General features: G+C 32.6%; 1 protein-coding gene across 1 annotated transcript in view; it reads right to left on the bottom strand.

The window, feature by feature from the left end:
* Positions 1 to 21,102, bottom strand: part of LOC129231246 (huntingtin-like) — a 231,271-nt gene that overhangs the window by 60,271 nt on the left and 149,898 nt on the right. Inside the window, exons 36-38 of the mRNA XM_054865524.1 lie at positions 15,666 to 15,910; positions 14,901 to 15,024; positions 13,322 to 13,441 (exon numbers count right to left, since the gene is read on the bottom strand). Of these exons, the coding sequence (XP_054721499.1) occupies positions 13,322 to 13,441; positions 14,901 to 15,024; positions 15,666 to 15,910 (489 nt within the window). The remainder of the gene's footprint in view (positions 1 to 13,321; positions 13,442 to 14,900; positions 15,025 to 15,665; positions 15,911 to 21,102) is intronic.

The following is a 21,102-nucleotide window of genomic DNA, read 5'->3' as shown; positions in this document are numbered from 1 at the left end:
GTACAAATACAAATGTGACGACCAGAAACAGGTCCTAGGCCCAGCTAGGCTGGTCCTAGTCAGTTTATTAGTCCCCAATAAAGATCAATGGCCCTCTTAAGGGTGCTCTTCACTGAGAGTCTGAAAGATTCGGATCTAATGTTAACCTACGGGGAAGGTTGGAGCTTGTTTTACAAATTCCTGTGAAGTTTTCGGATCAATTTTTTTTCTGAGTATTTTTCAAGACCATGTCTGTGTCTTTTAGTTTTTACTTTTTTGATGAGTCTATTCTCCGATTTTTTAAAATTCGAGAAAAAATGAATTTCTTCGAAAACGAGGTACTGTTGGACATTTCGCTCTGTAAAACATCTGCAACTCGTGCTATCGAAATTTTAAGAACGCCCTGACACGCAAAATATTTCCAGCTCTCTTTTGAGATCTTGTTTGAAACAATGCGATCATTTTTTAAACAAATATGGGGTTATAACTATTGAAAAAAATTTCAAAATACGTTCACTTTTTGCATTCGCCCCGCCCCCTATAGTAACCTCCCTTTTTTGAGGGGTGAGCATTAATGGGGTGTAAGATTTATTACCCTCTCATTAGTTCCCCTCAATGACCTTCGCTGGACGTCCTTTCTTCTTTCCTCTTTTCCTAAGGCTTTCTTGAAGAATCAAGTGCTTTTGAAAGTGAATCCATGTAGATGTGTGCTATTAGCTGTTAAATTAGCAACATCTGCTTTTTTTCAAATTTGTGGTTTGAAAAGAAATAGATTTGTGTTGGCATAAATTAAAGTTAAGTTTAAAATCCAGAAGTTAAGATATTTAAACTAAGCCAACATTAACTGGCCGTGTAATGTCAAGTTGGAGACAAGCAAAAAACATGTTTCAGAAAAATACATTTATTAAATATGACTAGAATAACATCCCCATAAAATACAACCCCAAAATATCATAACAAAAGTGGTTCCAAAATATAAAGAAAAATGTCACCAAGATGTCGATGCAGTCACTTGCCACTCCGAAGGATCAGGTAGAAAACTCACAAAAGGTCCGCCGAATCACACTTCAGGAATGTCCGAATGAAAAGCACCATTACACAATTCGTAGATCGGTGAACATCACAGGTAGACACATGGAACTCACATCCCCGACATTTTAATTGGCCGGACACAACGCAACAGGTTCTTCACCTGGATTCACTAATTCCAGGACTTGGAATATTAAACATCACATACCACAAAAACCCCCGCTAGCATCGCGGGGAAAAACCCCCCTACACGTGAGCCGGACTAGGCTTCACGTTCAGAACCAACCACTGGGGATAGTTGAAAGAAGAAAAACGAGAGAGCGATCGCTGCCACTCGCCACAATATATATGTTTTATCAACCAATGAGATTCCATGCCTCGATGACGTCACCACACTAACTTCTACTTCGACCATCACTCATTTGCATATTCCACTACCGCGAATCTTCGTACTCCTCTCCATAGCACGTGCGGTCAACGAGTGGAATTAATTCGAGTCGATCAGGTGACAACTCAACTTTTCTGAATCGACACATCGAGACATGCAATCTCCGATGGTTTCAGTAAACAGTCGCCATTAATTATGGCGTGGGGGAATCGTCGATTGAAGTGTCAGCACCAACTAGTTGACAGGTTCTACTTTTACCAGACTGGGCTTAAAGTAGGTACACTTAACTTTAAATTATTTTCTTTAAATTATCGGCTGTGGACCGAGAATAAAAACTAAATAAAATAAAATAATATTTTATGCTAACAAATTCCCCCCTTCTCGGTTACACAGCACGATACACTTCAAAACGACATGAAAACTGACATATTTCACACAACAATTAAAAAAAATTTTTAAACACTTTTGAGAAACATTGAAAAAATTTACACATTTGAATATTAAACTTTTACATTTTCATAATTACCAAAAATGAGTTTGCACATTTTTTTCAATGTACCCCGAGTCAGAGGCTTGGTAAACGTATCTGCAGGATTTTCTGCGCTTTTCACATATTTTAATTCAAATGTATTTTCCTCTACTAAGTTTCTCAAAAAATGATATCTGACATCAATATGCTTTGTTCTGGAATTTTCTATAGGGGAATTTGAAAATTCTATTGCAGCTATATTGTCACAATTAATTACAGACCCGTTAAATTTATATCCAGATATTTCAAAATGTGATGTTTCTTCTAAAATTCTTTTTAACCACACCACCTCTTTTGCGGCTTCTGTCAAAGAGATATACTCAGCTTCCATGGTGGACAATGAAACACACTTTTGTTTAAATGTTCGCCAGATAATAGGTACTTTGTCAATATAAATAATAATTCCCCCCATCGAAATCCTATCGTCCCTATTTGCAGCATAGTCTGAGTCAGAAAAACCATTGATTTTAATTTCATTTATTGCAGATAGACTTAATTTATAATAATTTGTATATTTTAAATAACCTAAAAGTCTTAATAAACACTGCCAATGTCTTTTACCCGGATTTGCTTGAAATTGAGATAATAAATTAACTGTATATGCAATATCCGGTCTAGTTTTCCCTGCTATATAGGACAAACATCCCAATAAATTGCGATAAGGTACTTTCTCCATTTCTTTTATTTCTTGGTCCGTTTTTGGACAATCACCTAAAGACAAAATTGTACCTTTCGCTATTGGGAGGGTCGAGTATGGGTATTGAAACTTTTCAAAATTTTCACAAACTGTCTTAATATAAGAATTTTGGTGTATAAAAATTCCCCCATTGATTTCTTCAAATTCTACCCCCAATAATTTTTTAGTTCTCCCTAATTCTTTAATATCGTAATGTTTTGATAAATCCTGAATTGTTTCCTGAATTATGATTTCATTTTTTCCAAAAATTATTATATCATCTACATACATCAATAAAAACACATTTCTGTTTCTTGTATAGACACAGTTACTACATTTAAATTTCAAAAAATTCAGACCTTGGAGAACCTTATCAATTTCCAGGTACCAATTTCTCCCCGATTGATGGAGACCATATAGCGATTTCTTTAGACGGCATACCCAGTCTTCTTTTCCCGGGATTACAAAACCCTGTGGTTGTCGCATATAGATTTCTTCATGCAAATCAGCATAAAGATATGCGTTTTTTACGTCTAATTGAAAATGGCTCCAACCCAGGAATATCACCAGAATTGAGAAAAACATTCTTATCAGGGAGAAATTGATAACTGGGGAGAAAACCTGAGAATACGATTCTCCTGCCACCTGCCTGTTTCCCATCGCAACCAATCTGCTTTTAAATCTGGCAATTTCCCCTTTAGCATTCCTCTTCAAGTCATAGACCCACTTATTACCAAGTACTGGTTTACCAACTGGCTGGGGAACTAACTGCCACACCCCCCTTTCTTGAATCACTTTCATTTCTTCTGACATGGCTTCTTGCCAATGTTTTACTTCTGGGGTTTTCAAGCATTGATTATAGTTTTGGGGAATTAGCACTTCTGACAAATTTGCCTCTGGCTCGGGTTCCATTTGTTCCTTAGGGGAATTAAAAATATCAAACAAAGGATTATAAGGCACATTTTTACTTTTGAAGTCAAATAGTTCAGGATTGTAAACAATGTTATTCTTCTTACAATATTTTTCTACATCATTGGGTGACCTTAACCTGGTTTTATTTCCTTTTTCATAGTAGTAGATATCAGTACGGTCCCCTGTCTTTCTTTTTACAGCATCCCTCACCCATTCAATTTCCTCACAAGGGGTGGGAGCCTTTCTTTCATCTATCTCTTTATCTAAGAGAACTTCACTAATAGGTTTAATAAAAGAATAATCATCATCATTGTCTACATTCCCATTCAAGTTTGATTTCCCCCAAATTAAATTTTCCCTGAAGACCACATTAATAGTTTCAAAAATTTTCTTTAGCTCTGGGTCCCAAATCCTATACCCTTTTGCTTGGGTTGCGTAGCCCACCATTATGCCTTTCTTACTTCTCGAGTCAAATTTCTTTAGGTTTTGTTTTTGCATGCCTCTGTAGGCAATACATCCAAACCTCCGGAAATGCCTTACTGAAGGCCTGTTTCCCCAGAACAGCTCAAATGGGGTTTTCCCCTTTTCTTTTAGGACTGTTCTATTCCTAACATAATTAAAGCATAAGGCGGCTTCCGCCCAAAACTCTTCCTTTAGTCCAGAGTCTTTCAGCATTGCCCTAACCCCATTCATTAATGTCAAATTGTATCTTTCTACTACCCCGTTCTGTTCGGGAGTATAAGGGTTGGTTCTTTCTATTCTGATGCCTTCTTTAATTAAGTGGGTCTCAAAATTAGAATTTGTGAATTCCCTCCCATTATCAGACCTTATGGCCAAAATTTTCTTGTTGAGGGCTCTCTCTACATGCCTCTGGTATCTAAGGAAATATCCAAAAGCTTCATCTTTTGATTTTAGAAAGTAAATAGTGGACTTCCTTGAGAAATCATCAATTATGGAAAAAATATATCTTTTCCCCCCTAGTGACTCCACCGGAAATGGCCCTGCTAGATCCATGAAAAGAAGCTCAAGTTGTCTTTTAGACCTTATCCCTGGAGTGGGCTTAAATGAACACCTTCTTTTCTTTGCAATAATACAAGGCTCACAATCTGGCCGGTTTCTACTTTTTATATTAAGTCCTTTGACACAGTTCTTCTTTTCAGTTTCCAAGATACTGTCATAATTAATATGGCAAAACCGTTCATGCCACAACTCCAGGTCTAATCCTTTGACCTCGGTTACATTTACATTTGGTGGTGAGTCACTACTTTGATTACTTAAAAATGAAGTGGGTTTTACAAAATACAATTTATCAATTAAAAATGCAGAAAAAAGTTTGATACCATCATTATTAAAAATACATATTTTACCAGGATACCACCTTAATGAAAAACCAAGACTGTCTATCCTGGATCCGGAAAGCAAATTTCGTCTAAGTGTTGGAGCATAATAGACCTCATTCAATGTGATGGTTACTAGCTTACCATCTGTTTTAATTTCGAAAATAATTTTCCCTACCCCCTCGACTTGACTATTTACATTGCCCACAGCTACTTCCATTTTTGTATTTTTAACAGGCCTCAATTCACAAAACAAGTCCCTATCTTTACAGAAATGTGCCGTGGCACCTGTATCCAGTAAAAATACTGGTATTTCCTCCTTCAAGTTTGTGTTGTTGGCCTGCACTCCTGATATTTTACTGATGGTGCAAAACATTCCAGCCTTAGGGGGATTACTTTGTTTGACAAAATTACGATTACCTTTATTTTGATTAGTTGGTTTTCTGCTCCAACACTGAGCCGAAATATGCCCCTTTTTCCCACATGTGAAGCAAACTCTCGTTTCAAATTTATTTACATTTTCAACTTTCCGCCCAGTCTGGTGTTTATTTTGAACAGAAAAAGCATTAACACTTGAACTACTATTTCCAAAATTTTCATTTCCTAAAAATTTTAATCTCCCCTCTTCTGCTAAGAGTTCATCCAAAACATTTGAAAAGTTAAATTTACTTTCATCCCATCTATAAATATTTTGTACTATTCCCCTAAAATTTTGATCTAAACTACGTATTAGTTGAAATCCCTTTAATTTCTCATCCATTTTATAGCCATTCTCCTCCAACTGTCGGAGCAAACACTTCAATTGAGCCGCGAACATTCCAATAGTTTCTTTTTCATTAATTCTGCTAGAAAAAAACTCCTCCCACAATCCGGCAACACGGGCTAAAGACGGAGGTTCAAAATTCAATTTCAATGACGTCCATACAGCATATGGATCGTCTAAATCATCTATTAATTGTTTTAACTCATCCTCTATGTTGAGGTAAATAATCGCCACTGCTTGGCCCCTCCGTTTCTTTATTTCTGCTGAAATACCTTCTTCTAATTTTGTTTGGGTTAATTCCCATAAATCTCTTTCTATCAGTACCATTTTCATATTTTTCGACCATGTTGCCCAATTGCAGGAGTTAAGTTTCTTAATGTTTCGATAGTCCCTTTCCATTATTCTGAAAACTTTTGCAAATTTGTCTCCAACCAAAATGACATTCGACCGAGCTCTGCTACCACTTTGTTGGCATAAATTAAAGTTAAGTTTAAAATCCAGAAGTTAAGATATTTAAACTAAGCCAACATTAACTGGCCGTGTAATGTCAAGTTGGAGACAAGCAAAAAACATGTTTCAGAAAAATACATTTATTAAATATGACTAGAATAACATCCCCATAAAATACAACCCCAAAATATCATAACAAAAGTGGTTCCAAAATATAAAGAAAAATGTCACCAAGATGTCGATGCAGTCACTTGCCACTCCGAAGGATCAGGTAGAAAACTCACAAAAGGTCCGCCGAATCACACTTCAGGAATGTCCGAATGAAAAGCACCATTACACAATTCGTAGATCGGTGAACATCACAGGTAGACACATGGAACTCACATCCCCGACATTTTAATTGGCCGGACACAACGCAACAGGTTCTTCACCTGGATTCACTAATTCCAGGACTTGGAATATTAAACATCACATACCACAAAAACCCCCGCTAGCATCGCGGGGAAAAACCCCCCTACACGTGAGCCGGACTAGGCTTCACGTTCAGAACCAACCACTGGGGATAGTTGAAAGAAGAAAAACGAGAGAGCGATCGCTGCCACTCGCCACAATATATATGTTTTATCAACCAATGAGATTCCATGCCTCGATGACGTCACCACACTAACTTCTACTTCGACCATCACTCATTTGCACATTCCACTACCGCGAATCTTCGTACTCCTCTCCATAGCACGTGCGGTCAACGAGTGGAATTAATTCGAGTCGATCAGGTGACAACTCAACTTTTCTGAATCGACACATCGAGACATGCAATCTCCGATGGTTTCAGTAAACAGTCGCCATTAATTATGGCGTGGGGGAATCGTCGATTGAAGTGTCAGCACCAACTAGTTGACAGGTTCTACTTTTACCAGACTGGGCTTAAAGTAGGTACACTTAACTTTAAATTATTTTCTTTAAATTATCGGCTGTGGACCGAGAATAAAAACTAAATAAAATAAAATAATATTTTATGCTAACAATTTGAAAGAGATATTTCTGAGTCAAATTGTTTATTAACAATATAATGAACATTGTTACAATGCTGTCGAATGCGAAAAGTTGACTTTTTCCCTTCCAGTAGAAAAATATTTTTATATATAGATTAAATCATATTCCAGATACTAGGTGCATCTGGTGCATTGCATCGTTTTACATGTGTTTTATGTTACTACAAATGTACACACATAAAGTGCTTTCCACAGCTCAACAAACGTTTTTGAAAATTATCTGTGTCTTTAAGAGCCAAATTCGTCAAATTTCTTTAGAAGGTAGATACACATTGAACATGTAATTCATAATGTACAGTAAAATCAATCGAATTTCAGAATCGGGACTGGAAATTTATTTGGTTGAAACAAGTATTTCGTTGAATTAGTATACGTTGTAATAGGATTTTACTGTATTTCTCTTTAGAAAACTTCCTAAGGAGGAAAACAATGCATAATTTGACCCCAAAAAGAATCGTGAAACGTTTCTTATGGGGTCGCAATATTACTCCTTCTCTTAAGACAGGTACGATATTATACAGTTTTTAAAACATTACGTGAGAAACAAAATAGCATAATTTTTATTTTCCAGCGCAGCAATGCAATCGTGGTTAATGTTATTTTATTAAAGACTATTTCCTAGCTTACATTGTGTGTCATAATTCCTGCGTTTTACCTCAAGTTTTTATTTATTGCCGGAAACAATGAAAAAAAAAGTTAAAATACTTATTTTTAATTAGCTGTTTTGGAAATAGCTTAATATAGTTTAGATATTGTGATTAACTGCAGGTTTTGAGTGTTTTAATCAAGAAATCATGTACTTGTGTTATTCCATACTTTTCAGAGCAAATGAAGCTTGTACAAATAGTCTTTACAATTAAAAAACATGTTTTATATTTTTTGAAGTACGTTGCTTAAATATTATTTCTCCAACAGCGCTATCATTTTTGGAAAACAACTAAAATTCAGGACAATATTTATTCTTCCAGAAAAAAATAAGTTTTTTTTTTTTCTTTTTGAGCAATTGCGAATGCTTATTATCTTTACTTGAACAAAGCTGATGTTGCTCTGATTTTTCAGATTGTCATGATGACAAGAATAACTCTAGCTCGTTGTTTTAATACTTACTAAGAAGTCAAATTTTCGTCGCGATGGTTACTAATCGTTTGTGTTCATTCAAGGTTTAACTTAAGTAGATTTTACTTTTAAAAGGGGGGGGGGGGGTGTAAAATTACATTTCAGAAAAAAAAACATCAATGTAGATGAAATTAAAAAGCAAAATTTCATTCAAATACAAAATTTTTAGATTACTAATACCGACATTTAAGATTGACAAGAAAACAAAAATACAGAAGGCTTTCTGATGTCTTCAGAAAGTTTTCACAATAAAAATAGTTTGTTTGTTTTTTTTTTTATTTATCTTTATAAGAATTTGGAAGCTGTATTTTTGGAGAATAAAAATACTCAAAAACATTTATTAAGTTGCGGAAAACATTCCATACACCAACATACTCATAAAATACATAAAAAATCATTAAAAATATATAAGTAATTTAATATGATTCGGTTAATGTGAAAAACACACCATGGTAGAATTACTAAGCATTGTGTGTATTAGTTTTAATGACGTTTTCAGCCTTATGTTGCTGACAAAGCTAACTAAGATGTGAACAATATAGAATGGGGGTTACAAGTTTTCACAGTTTTCTATTTTCATTCTCAGAAGCTAGATCAGCATTTTAATACAATGTAGAAAAAAATTAATTACAGGCATAAAGGTTTTCAGGTCACATAAGCACCCCCCCCCCCCTCCCTTAAAAAAACATCATTAAAGATCGTCTTAAATTTCGTTTTTAAGGCTTTAATTTCGAAAAATTTCGGGAAGGAAGTTTGCGAAAAGTCCTTCTTTGACCATAAAAAAAAAGTCGTCTAAAATTGCATTTTTGGAACTTTGATTTCAAAAACCTGCATGTCCCCGAACGTTACTAAAGATGGCCTACAATCATGTTTATAACACATTGAAAATTTTACCTCCCCCCCCCCCCCCCAACATCACACTAAGACTGCGTTTTTAGACTATTTCGAAAAATTCCGGGGAAAGCTTCCAAACTCCCAGACTACCTGAAATTGGGTTTTTGGCGTTTCAAGTTCAAAAATTTGCTGGTGGAAGATCACAGGACCTCTTACTTACTTCCAAATACCACCAGAGATTGTCTAAAACTGCATTTTGAAAAATTTATTTTCGAGAAAATTAAAAGACATAGCCCCCAAACAGAGTGCTTGGAAAAATAGGGAGTATTTCTGAGTAAATAGTATGCTTACGATAAAGATCATGTTAATTAAATACAGAAATGGTTCCCTTTCCTAAACAAGAAGCTAAATCCTTTCTCTCGCTGTATTTACATATTACTAGGAGTCAATGGAATAGAAAATGTGGGATCTCAAAAAAGATTTTTGTTCTATACGAATGAAAATTACTTGATAATCATTTGATTAGAACATTCATTTTATTCTGTGACTGAAGACACGATACGATAATTTTTCGGCACAGAAGTGCGTAACACAGAACTTTAAAAAAAAAAAAAGTTTGTCTTGGTTTCTTTTTCTTTTTTTTTTTTTTTAATAGTGAAATACCCTTACTTGTACTTATAACTGCTTTCCTAAATGTAAGCTGTTCATTTTCATTTTTGTTGTAACTTTATGTATTTCCTGCAAATCTGTTTCTTGCCCTTTTTTTATTTTTTATTATTGATTCATTAAATGCAAGATGCATGAAAACGAGGCAGAGCGATAAAAACTTTAAAATCTGGCAGAGCGAGGCGTTGAGATTTTTTTCATCTAAGTATTTCGAGATTGTTTTTTTTTTCCAGGCAGATATACATCTAGGTAATATTTTCGTACCTCCTGAGAAAAAGGACAACCCTTAATATTTATTATGACAACTAACGAGGATCAGAGACTCACAAGACTTATTAGAAAATTTTAATAAAAACTCAATGCGTTGAAGCAGAGGCACTTTATACACTATATGACCAAAAGTATCGGGACACTTTCAAAAATTCACATTTTCAGAGATTTCTCGAGAAATAATAGACCAATTGCTCTATAATCTGTTTTGCATAAAATGTATACTCTAGTTGTCATTTTCCAATAAAAATTAAGTCTGCTATTCATTTAGGGGACCAACAACAAATTGAGGAAAAAAGAGTTTTTTGATCATTTTTCATTGTAAATTGCTGGGAATACGCTATAATTTTCAGAAATGAGTTAAAAATCTATCAAAAACCTATTTTTATATTTTTGTGAAAGTATCTCTTATACCCATGGCAATATAAGCATTTCTTTCAAAAATGCAAAATTTTTTTGAAGGTTTTTGCCTCATATTACGCAGAGTATTTCGTCAAACGTTACTAAACTTTTAGAATATTTGACAGCATTTTAGAGAAACATAATAATAAAATTTGGTTAAAATATTGAAAATTTGATGAAATATGAACAATTAAAGCTATTAATTTTTCACTGCGCATGCACGAAAGATAGCAATTTATAACGTTCATAATCCAAAGCTCACATACATCCTACAATTCATGAAAAAAATTCCACCGCAATTTCTTTAAAATTTAAAAAGTTATCAGCAATCTAATGAGCCGAATTTCTATAATTCTAGGATAGGCGACGAATGGTAAGGGATGCAAACTGGCAACACTTTCCTGCCATCGTTACAGAGTGATTCATGATAAGAACGGATTATTTGTTGCTGGTCCCCTAAATGAATAGCAGACTTAATTGTTATTGGATTTGACGGCTGGAGTATACTATTCATGTGAAAAAAATTACAGAGCAGAGAGCAATTGGTCTTTTATTTCTCGAGAAATCCGTAAAATTGTGAATTTTTGAAAGTGTCCCAATACTTTTGGTCATATTGTGTATGTAATAAATACCTCATGTATTTTGCCGAATTTAGTAACTGGGAATTGGAGACTCTAAAAGTGCTAAGTTTAGCTTTATTCCAAAATTTCAGCGTAAGATAGTTTACAAACATTGAGAGTGGGGGAAGGGGTGATTTGTGCCTTTGAGCTTAGAGCAGGGTGAGCACCCCTGCAAACAAACAAAGATCACAGAAAAATCTTTCATTTTTCAAATTCAGGAAATCCTTCTCCGTAGCCGTCCGCGACTTTGCCATTGTTATGCTCAATTTGAAAGAACTTTCACCATAACAACCCCTTGAGAAATGCTATCGTAGCCTTCTCATCTGCACATAGTAATTAGATAAATAAATAGATATTTTTTCAAAAAGAAAAGGATTCGAAGATAAAGATTGGGGGAATTTTCTGGTCACCAGTGGTGAGAAAAGGCAATTATAGTAACCACATTTTTTGTAGTCGCCACTCCATTTGTAAAACAGGTAACTAACCAACAAAGTAGCATTTAATTTACCACTAAAATATAAATATTATCAGTTCAAATAAAGGTTAACGTAACTAATTAGTGGCATTAATGTTCGTTTCAAAATTAATTTTAGTGCAAATACAAATAAATTAATATCACAAGTAGGATTGCAAAATGCGCGGCAATGTAAAATACCGCGCCTTTTACATTGAGTTATTTTTCTTTTACCTATGTAGGCAAGACTCAAGAGGGAAAGAACTAGAATTTCCTTGGAAGGGTCTGTAAAAAGCTGCGGTTTCATTTCGCCGACAGCTATACCACCCTTGACTTGCACAGCAGGGGGAGCGTCCGGTCTGTCCCCCTGCAAAATGTGACAGGTCACATGATCCACACTTTCATCGGTCACCGTTCATTCTATTGGTTGTTGAAGTGTCAATCACTTCACTGATGAACATTGCTTTCATTTAAAGAAAAAGCCCATTTTCAAGCGAGATCGTTTTTCTTCCCCACTGAAGAGCAGCCTTAAAGCTATCCAACCTCATGTTCATTATCACCTTTTCTGGTAAGCTGTTCCAAGTGCCCACAACCCTACTAAAGAAGTAATTTTTCCTAATTTCCAGATTAGCCTGAGATATGAATAACTTAAGACAATGACCCCTTGTCCTGCTTTCCATACAAAAATTTAACCGGTTAACATCTTTCATTATGATAAAATTAAACAACTGAATCATGTCCCCTCTGACTCTCCTTTGCTCCAGGCTCTATATATTAAGCCTATTAAGTCTGTTATTGTTAGTATTAAAATTTCAGATTTAGACTACACCTTTTCTCCTGAATGAAAAATAATCCCACACCATTCGTGCTAGTTTCTCCTTAAATTCCATACACTGCAGTTTAACCCTTTGAAGGGCAGTGGTTACACCCTGAAAATGACCCACTTTTACATATTTTTCCCCTTTTTTCTTCAAATTTTTAAAATTAAAATCATCTGAGTCCTTTTTTTTTAACCTTAATGAACATTAATAGATGACAAAACTACAAAAAGGCTTTTCCTGTTGGCTCAACTTCTTGTTCAAATCATCGTACTTTTTGAACCAAAAAATGGGAATATTTTAAAGATTTAAAATTTTTCAATTGGCATTAAAACAATAAACCAATTTTCAACATTTTCCCTGAGCTACTCAATCATTTTTGCATGCATTAACGCTATTTTTCCCTGCCCTAGGTAGACAGTGTGAACAAATGGGGACACCACCCTCAGAAAAAAAACCTGTCGGTTAAATCATACGTCTAAATGATCAATCATACCCACTCATTATTTTTTCACTGTATAGTAAACACTCTTTAATCTGAACAGCTATTAAGACGTACATACAGTATAAATAAAAAGCAAATTAGTGCAATAATATATTTTTGCAGGTTGTATTTTTCATTTTTGTAATTTCTTACTATGCAGTTTTATATTTCATTCTCTTGAATTTGAAATACAATTTTTACTGTGTACAGTAATTTGTTTATGTACCTTGGCTCAATTTAAAGGTTATTTTGTTTAATTCGTACTTTCAGTAAATCGAACGATTTGAATCCTGCGATTGATGAAGTTCCACTAAATTTCAAGAATTTTAATGACTTTTGTGGGACAGTTTTTAAATGGAAGGATTCCTATAACTCCCTCCTCCCGAGAGAAAATTCTTCTTGCACTACTGTATTGAATAACAACGAGATCTTAGGGCACTTACTGAGCGCATACTTACTACTTCCTCATATATAAATCTATACTACAGCATTTGTCATTACAGAGCATAAATTGCAGAATACAAATCTGAAAGATACTTTACCGTACATGCCATTATGGCAACTGTATCTTCATATTTTAGTTGACTCAGAAGATGAGCACATTGCTTTGGAGGGAAATGAAGATTAAAACATTCCTCCTTAACAAACTTCAGGTACCAATCCTAAAAAAAGGTAACATTTAGTTCAAAAGGTTTATTACCAATACAACACACACACACAAAAAGCACACATTTGCACGGCAGATATTTCACTGTACATTGATAAAAAAACTTAATCCCTGTCAGTGTTGTCAGATGGTCAAATCCAGATTTCCCCAATTCCCTTCCAACTTTTCCCCAAAAAGCGATGTTTTCTACCAAAATTCCCCAAACACAAAAACTATTTTTCCACTAATATTTTCATAAAATGAACCGACTTCTTCTAATATTTTTGTCTCTTGAAATTTTTTTTCCCCCAAATAACCAAATTTTCTTATAAAATTCCCCAACTTTTTTTTCTTCACATTTTCGCGCTTTTTTTTTTTTTTGTCTTCTTTATCTTTATCTTTCTTTACTAATAATAAAGATGAAAGTCTCTCTGACCGTATCTCTTTCTATCTGTCAGAATCTCTAACGCGCATACAGCGCCAAGACCGTTCGGCTGATTTTCATGAAATTTGCCAAAGAATTCGTTCGTAGCATGGGGGTGTGCACCTTTGAGTGATTTTTTTTAAAATTTGATTTTGTTCTTTTTCTATTCCAATTTTAAATACATATTCCTGAGCAAAATTATCATAAGATGGACGAGTAAATTACCAAGTTACCGTAACGTGGAACCGTAACGTGGGCAAGCCAATTGGCGAGAAATTCATCATGCATTATTTGTAAATATACAGGGGGACCAAAAGACCTTTTAATTTTCTACTATGGGCAAAGCCGTGCTAGTGCCACTAGTCATAAATACAAACGCACAACTGAGAGATAAGAAATAACCAAATATTTTTTTTTCTACTTGCACTTACTACACTGCTTCTGTATGTACATTTAAACTATGATTTTTGTATATATTTATCCAAGAACACTCTTCATCACACTTATTTTTACCTGTTTCAGGTATCAACTAGTTACTCACACAGAACATTAATGCAAATTCCAATAGCATAATATTCCACATAAGGCGAAATGCGAATTCCATAAAGTTGAGCAAAACTAGCTGATACACAAACAATGTTCCCACACTTCTTGACGCGAATTTAAATACAAAAAAAAATCTTTTTTTCCCGAGGTTTTTTTCTTCCCAGGTTTTCCCCCAAGGAAAAAATTTTTCCTCAAAGAATTCGCCTCAAAATCCATTTCCCCAAAATTTCCCCAGAGAGCACCAGATTTCCCCAAAATGGGGAAATTTCCCCCAATCTGGCAACACTGATCCCTGTATGAAACCCAGATATTGTTTCATTTTATTTATTTGATAGATCATTCCAACATCTCATAGAATCTCAATGAAACAAAATATACCAATAAATTTGAATTTTGGCCAACTTTATTTTGTATACTTTAAATAAATTTGTAATAATTTAAATCGAAGCAGACTCATTTATGTAATTGCATTTTAGCAAAAATTGTCAAAATCAAAGCTAATTACTTTGTTTAATTGTGTTTCTTCAGTGTGCATAGATGATTGTAGCAGTGGATGATCAGATGATGGAGATGGTTCATCTGAGTGTAGAGATCTTAACTTCTCACACAACAAAATAAAGTCAGCATGCCTAGATATAAACATAACAAAACAGTAAGAGGCGTAAACATGTGGTCAAGAAAAAAATTGGTTCAAAAGTATAACCTTCTTCAAATATATGCTAGGAAACTATGTCGTCCCTTGAAAAGAATAGTGACAACAACTCAAAAAATACCAAAAATGAGATTTTTAATTGATGATAATTTTTTTAAATATATCTTTTATATGGAATGCCGTAGATAGCAAAGATGCCAGTATGAAACAACTTAGATCAAAACTTAATTTAACCTAAATTTGATTGAAATTTCTAGGAACCCAAAACGGCTTGCACAAAATGCATGAAATAAACAGAAAGTATAATATTAACCATTCGAAAGGAACATTTCAATAAAATTAGGAATTTTAATGAATGAAATAACAATAAATTACAAATTGCAACAATTTAAAAATGGTGCCCTGAAAAAGTTACTTTTTTGAGTTGTGTCACTATTTTTTTTAAATGGCGATGTGTAGAAGTACAACAGTTTAAATTTATATTATTGCACCATGCATAAAAAAAAATACAATTTAAATTCAGAAATAAAATGCAAATTTTTAAATTATCTGCATTAATATATTGACTAGATTTGATAGAAAGGCAGAAAGCATATTAAATTTGAGAAATTCTGACACCTTTTGCTGATTCCAGATGACTTAACGGCATTGATCATATTATCAATATCTTGCACAGAAAGCTGACTGACAGTTGGATCATATAATAAAATTTCTAATCTTTTGCAGGCTAGCTTGTTGCAAGCTGTAGCAATCAGAAGATGGTGTGTTGCAAAGAAGCGCTCCACTAGAAGATTCAGAAGTTTTCCAGACTGACTCAAGTGAATGTTTCTTAAGCAACTCACGGCACGTTTCCAGAAACTAGGCTGTATCAAATAATCATATTAATAAAGTTCAATTTTTTACAATTGAACGTTAAAAAATGTACTATTATGAACTTAAAAAATGTATCATAAATGTATCATTTATGATATTCACTTTATTTGACGTATAATATTACACAATGATTATTGAAATAAATGAAGTAGCAGGTGCTCATAAGAAATTGATATATAAATAAGTTATCATCCTAAATCATATTTACCAATATTATAGAAGGGAACAATGCTCATCATGGTTCAATAACTAACTTCTAAGCTGCAGAATATAGCTAATCAGGTTCAACTTAGAAATAAACTTTTGATGATATAATGAATTATATTTGTTGCTGTTTCAGTCAATAAACAAATATTTTTTTGTAAAAGTTACCAAATGTAGGTTTCAATACAGTCCTTTGATATGATCAATCTTATTTAGCCAAATAATTTTCACATCTTGACGCAGATAATGTTTCACTCTTTAGAAAAACTGACTATGCAATAATGATTGGAAATTAAATGGACTGGCTGGAGGGAGGGGGGGGGGCAATAGAGTTAGTAACAATTATCTCTATCAATTACTGGCAGAAAAGCTATATCTGAATTTGAATAGGAACCCTTAAGAGCTCTTGTAGAAGCTGAATTTTTATAATTTTAACAGAATGATATTTTTGAACTTAAATAGTAAAAATTATTGTTTTTGACATGATTTAAAGTATTTTTCTGATTGGAACTATATGACCATCTCTTACAGTTTAAAAATTAGTAGTTCAGCCACAATCAGCTTGCACAACCACCACATATAGGTGGCTAAAGTTTTTTTAGTAACTCATAAAGCGAGATGCAAAATATGAGCTAAACTCTACACAACTAAAAAATTATAGCAAAAAGAATGAACACATAAACATATATTAAGATGTTATTATGCATCTATACTAGAGGGATGCACTGGATAGTGATTTTGCTGGATACCGAATTCCAGATATCCTGCGTCTCATCATTTGCCGGATTCGGATATTCGGCTTTATAGTTACTTCTAGTTATATACATTGCTTGTTCACATACTTTTATGTAATGCTGCATCAAAATAATGAATCGAACTTGTTTCACACATCATTTCTTTAAAAACATATTATTATTAAATCGTTTTATTGTTCACATTTATCTTTACGATAAGTCATAATTGTAACTAGACTTGCATGACTTAGAAAAAAAATAGTAGAAACAAAATAACCTTGTTATAAAGTAATACATTTTCTTGTTTCCAGTTTTGTAATGACATAAACAAAATTTTGCTTTGAGATTCTTTTTATTAAGAACAGAACACATGTAAAAAATTTCTAACATTCAAGTAGAAAAAGAAAATACTAAAACAGGCCATCTTCAATTTTTTCATTCTTTAATAGGTGCAAATTAACATAATTAATTTATTATTGAGATTAACGCTAAGCACATTCACTTTCTAAAAGACAAATCAACAAATTTATACTTATATAATAAACTTTAAATGTTACTTTACTTCCAAAAAGTAGAGGCAAACATTCTTAAAAGAAGCAAATTAACATCTTAAATATATTATTGAAAGCTATATTTTAAACAAGTTCATTTCTTAAAAAACACATTTCATAATATTATAACTTAAACAATTAACTTAATATTTTACTTTTGCTTCAAAAAATGCAGGTATGCATTCTAAAAAGATGTGAAATAACATCTGAAACATATTATTAAGAGTTATGCTAAACACTTTTCCTTTTTTAAAACAAATTAGTAAACTCATACTTAAATCATTGACTTAAAAATTTTCTTTAATTCCAGAAAAATACAGATACACAAGTCTTAAAAGGTCCAAATTAACACCCAAATATATCATTTAGAGTTATGCTAAACAAGTTGACTCATTTACAAACAAAGTTTTGAACTTATACCTTGATAATTATCTTAAAACATCACTTTAATTCCAGAGAATAAAGATGAAAATTCTTAAAAGAAGCAAATTAACCTTAAATATAAATTCAAAAAAAAAAAAAATAGGTCTTAAAAGATGATAATTAACATCTTAAATACATTATCAAGGGTTGTGCCAAACACGTTTACTTTTTTAAAACAAACTAATTCACTTACACAGTAAACTTAAAATTTTATTTTAATTCCAGAAAATAAAGTTACGTTCTCTTTAAAGGTGCAAATTTACATCTTAAATGTATTATTAAGACTTAACCTAGCACTTTCACTTTATAAAAAGAAATTAACAAATTTAAATCTATAATTAAAAGTAATATTTTAAGGCCAAAAAATAGAGGCAGACATTCATAAAATTAACAACTTAAATATATCATTAAAAGTTTTGCTAAACAAGTCCACTTTTTTAAGAAACAAATTAATAAACTTGTACCTTAATAACCATCTTAAAACTTTACTTTGGCTCCAACAAATAAAGACGTACATTCTTAAAAGAAGCAAATTAACACCTTAAACATAAATTCCAAAAGATACAGGTGCCTTAGTCTTAAAAGATGCAAGTTAGCATCTTATATATATTTTTCAGAGTTATGTTAACACGTTAATTTTTTTCAAAAAAATGTCAAAATTAAGTTATAATTAATTAAATATAAACTAAAACTTAAAAATTGAGTTAAAAATTTTATTTTAATTCAAAAATATACAGGTAAAGTCTTTAAATATGCAAATTAACATGTGAAGTATTTTAAGAGATATTTTAACCATTTTCGCTTTTTTAAAAAAATTATTAAACTTATATTTAAATAATCAACTAGAAATTTTACTTAATTCCAATAAATACAGGTAGATATTCTTAAAAGATGCAAATTTATATCTTAAAATAAATTATTAAGAATTATGCTGAAATAGAAATAGTCGGTAGAGAACTGGAAATTTTGAGGAGAAAACATAACTTTTTCATCCCCCCCCTCGAAAAGTGGTTTATTTTCACCCAGAAAAACTGGAAATTTTCATGCGTAAAATGTTGTACTCATAGTGCTTTACTTTTTACATCCTAATGCTTTTTTTTCTTCATATATTTTTTTCTGTCAGTATCCTACATGAAATCACTTTGTTAAAATGCAGGAAGCTGTAAGATTTTAATGTCTCTGTAAATAAAGAATTAGTTACTTTCTCACTAAAACTGGCCTAACTTTAAATATGCAGGACACACTCATATCAATAATGTCATTAAAGGAAATTATTTAGTTTAATGTAGTCCATTTAATATGTATGTATACATGTAGCATAACTTTTTTTAAATTTGCATAATACAGTAAAACCTCTCCTAACGGACACCCCTCAAAGGCGGACACCCCTCTTATGCGGACAATTTTTAATTTCCCAGTTCCTATGCAAATAACATTATTAAACCCTGTCCTGCTGACACCTCTCTATTGCGGACAAAAGAAATTGTCCCGTTAATGTCCGCATTAGAGGGATTTTACTGTACACGTAATACTAAAAGGGAAGGAGGGGGACAATTTTCTGTTCAAATATTTCAATTTATTTATTTTAAAAAATCCTGAAAATTAGTATCCAACAGATTGGTTTAACAATTACAAAAATCCCATCTTGTCCCAAACTTATGGTTTAATAATGATTTGACTAATTTGGATATTTTTTTGATATTTTGAGTGAGGAAAGATATTGAGATTTATGAAGCAAAAATAATATTTTATAACAGCAAATGTTGTTATAACTTCTTGTTATATATCTCTGTCAAGAAATTTATAAATTAAAAATATAGACTGCATGAATTTTAAAATAGTTAACTTTCATGTTTTCTAAGAAAACATGACTATTAAAAAACAGCATTTTCTGTTTGTAAAAAAATCAGTTTTCTCAGGGGGGGGGGGAGATTTTTCTCCCATCTCAAAATTTCTGGAAAGTTTATCTTTATGTTAAACAAATAAAAATAAAAAAAAAGAAAATGAAGGAATACTTTGAAGCTATTTTTCTTCACTGCTCTATTCACTGTCAATTTTAACTTAATGCTAGAAATTGGTAAGTCTTGTCATGCCATAACCTTAAAGATATCGGATCTGGACAAAATTCCAGATATTTTGGTCCAGCACCATTAGATATGAACCCAAGTAAAGTGATTTGACTGCATGGACCTCAGTTTGGTTGCAATGAGGCTCTAAAGTTGCCAGTTTGGGTCTAGAAATGCCATGAAGTCCTTTGAAATCATTATTATTGTTATTATTATTATTTTGCTATTTCAAGGTGCTGTGTGCTAATTGCTTGCAGTAGAATAAATATGGTTGAATGCTATTTGTTAATAATTTGTTCGTGCATTTGAACTGAATACCGATTTTAATTTGGAAGTCAAAATATCTGAATCAGTTTCATATGACAAAAAATAAATAAATAAATAAATAAAAAACACTCATGCAGTATAAAATTAATTATTGTTTAAAACACTCATTCTAACTACAATTAAAAATGGCAGTTAAAAATATACATAGTACAGTCAGCACTGAAAAATTGTTTTCCAAATATAAAGTAATGGACTAACAAATTTCAAGAGGTGAACTTGAAAAGCGCTCATGAAAAACACATTTAATAAATTCAGAAATTTAAAAATTCATTTTTAATATTTTGAAGCAAAAAAATCACAAAACAAAACAGAACTTTACACTTAAATCTGTTTTTGTGCAGTCTTTTTTATGTGATTCTTCTTTTGTGCGATTTAGCAGTAATTTTTGTTGCAAAATTTTTTACAGCTACTTATGAAGTTGCAGAAAATTTTTTTATTAGAATTGTTTTCATGCAATCAATATTCACTGCACAAAAAGATGTTTGAGTGTATTGAATTTAATGTTTACTAGTGGTTTAAAAAAAAATATTCCATAGGAAATACCATTGCCTTTCTGGAGCCAAACTAGCAACTTTAGATCCCCATTGCATCTGAACTAGGGCCTATGCAAACAAATCACTCTATCTGGGCTACTAACTAATGCAAATTCACTAAAATTCAGAGTTTTGTGCAGATCCATGACCTTTAAGGATGTGGTGATTGGTACAAAGATAGTTTTTCTGTGAAAAGCAAACATTGGTAATGTTAAACAGTAAGTTATAACCTTAAAGCCAGATATAAATCAGACATACATGCAATATACTGACAAACTAGTTATCAAGTACAGTGAGTGCAGTTTTGTCCTTGATATGAACTCATCAGTCTGGAATAGTGAATA

Source organism: Uloborus diversus, chromosome 10 (assembly GCF_026930045.1).
Source record: "Uloborus diversus isolate 005 chromosome 10, Udiv.v.3.1, whole genome shotgun sequence".
In the NCBI taxonomy this organism is placed as follows: domain Eukaryota; kingdom Metazoa; phylum Arthropoda; class Arachnida; order Araneae; family Uloboridae; genus Uloborus; species Uloborus diversus.
The sequence above is the reverse complement of the archived record's forward strand: the minus strand, read 5'-3'. Positions and strand labels throughout refer to the sequence as shown.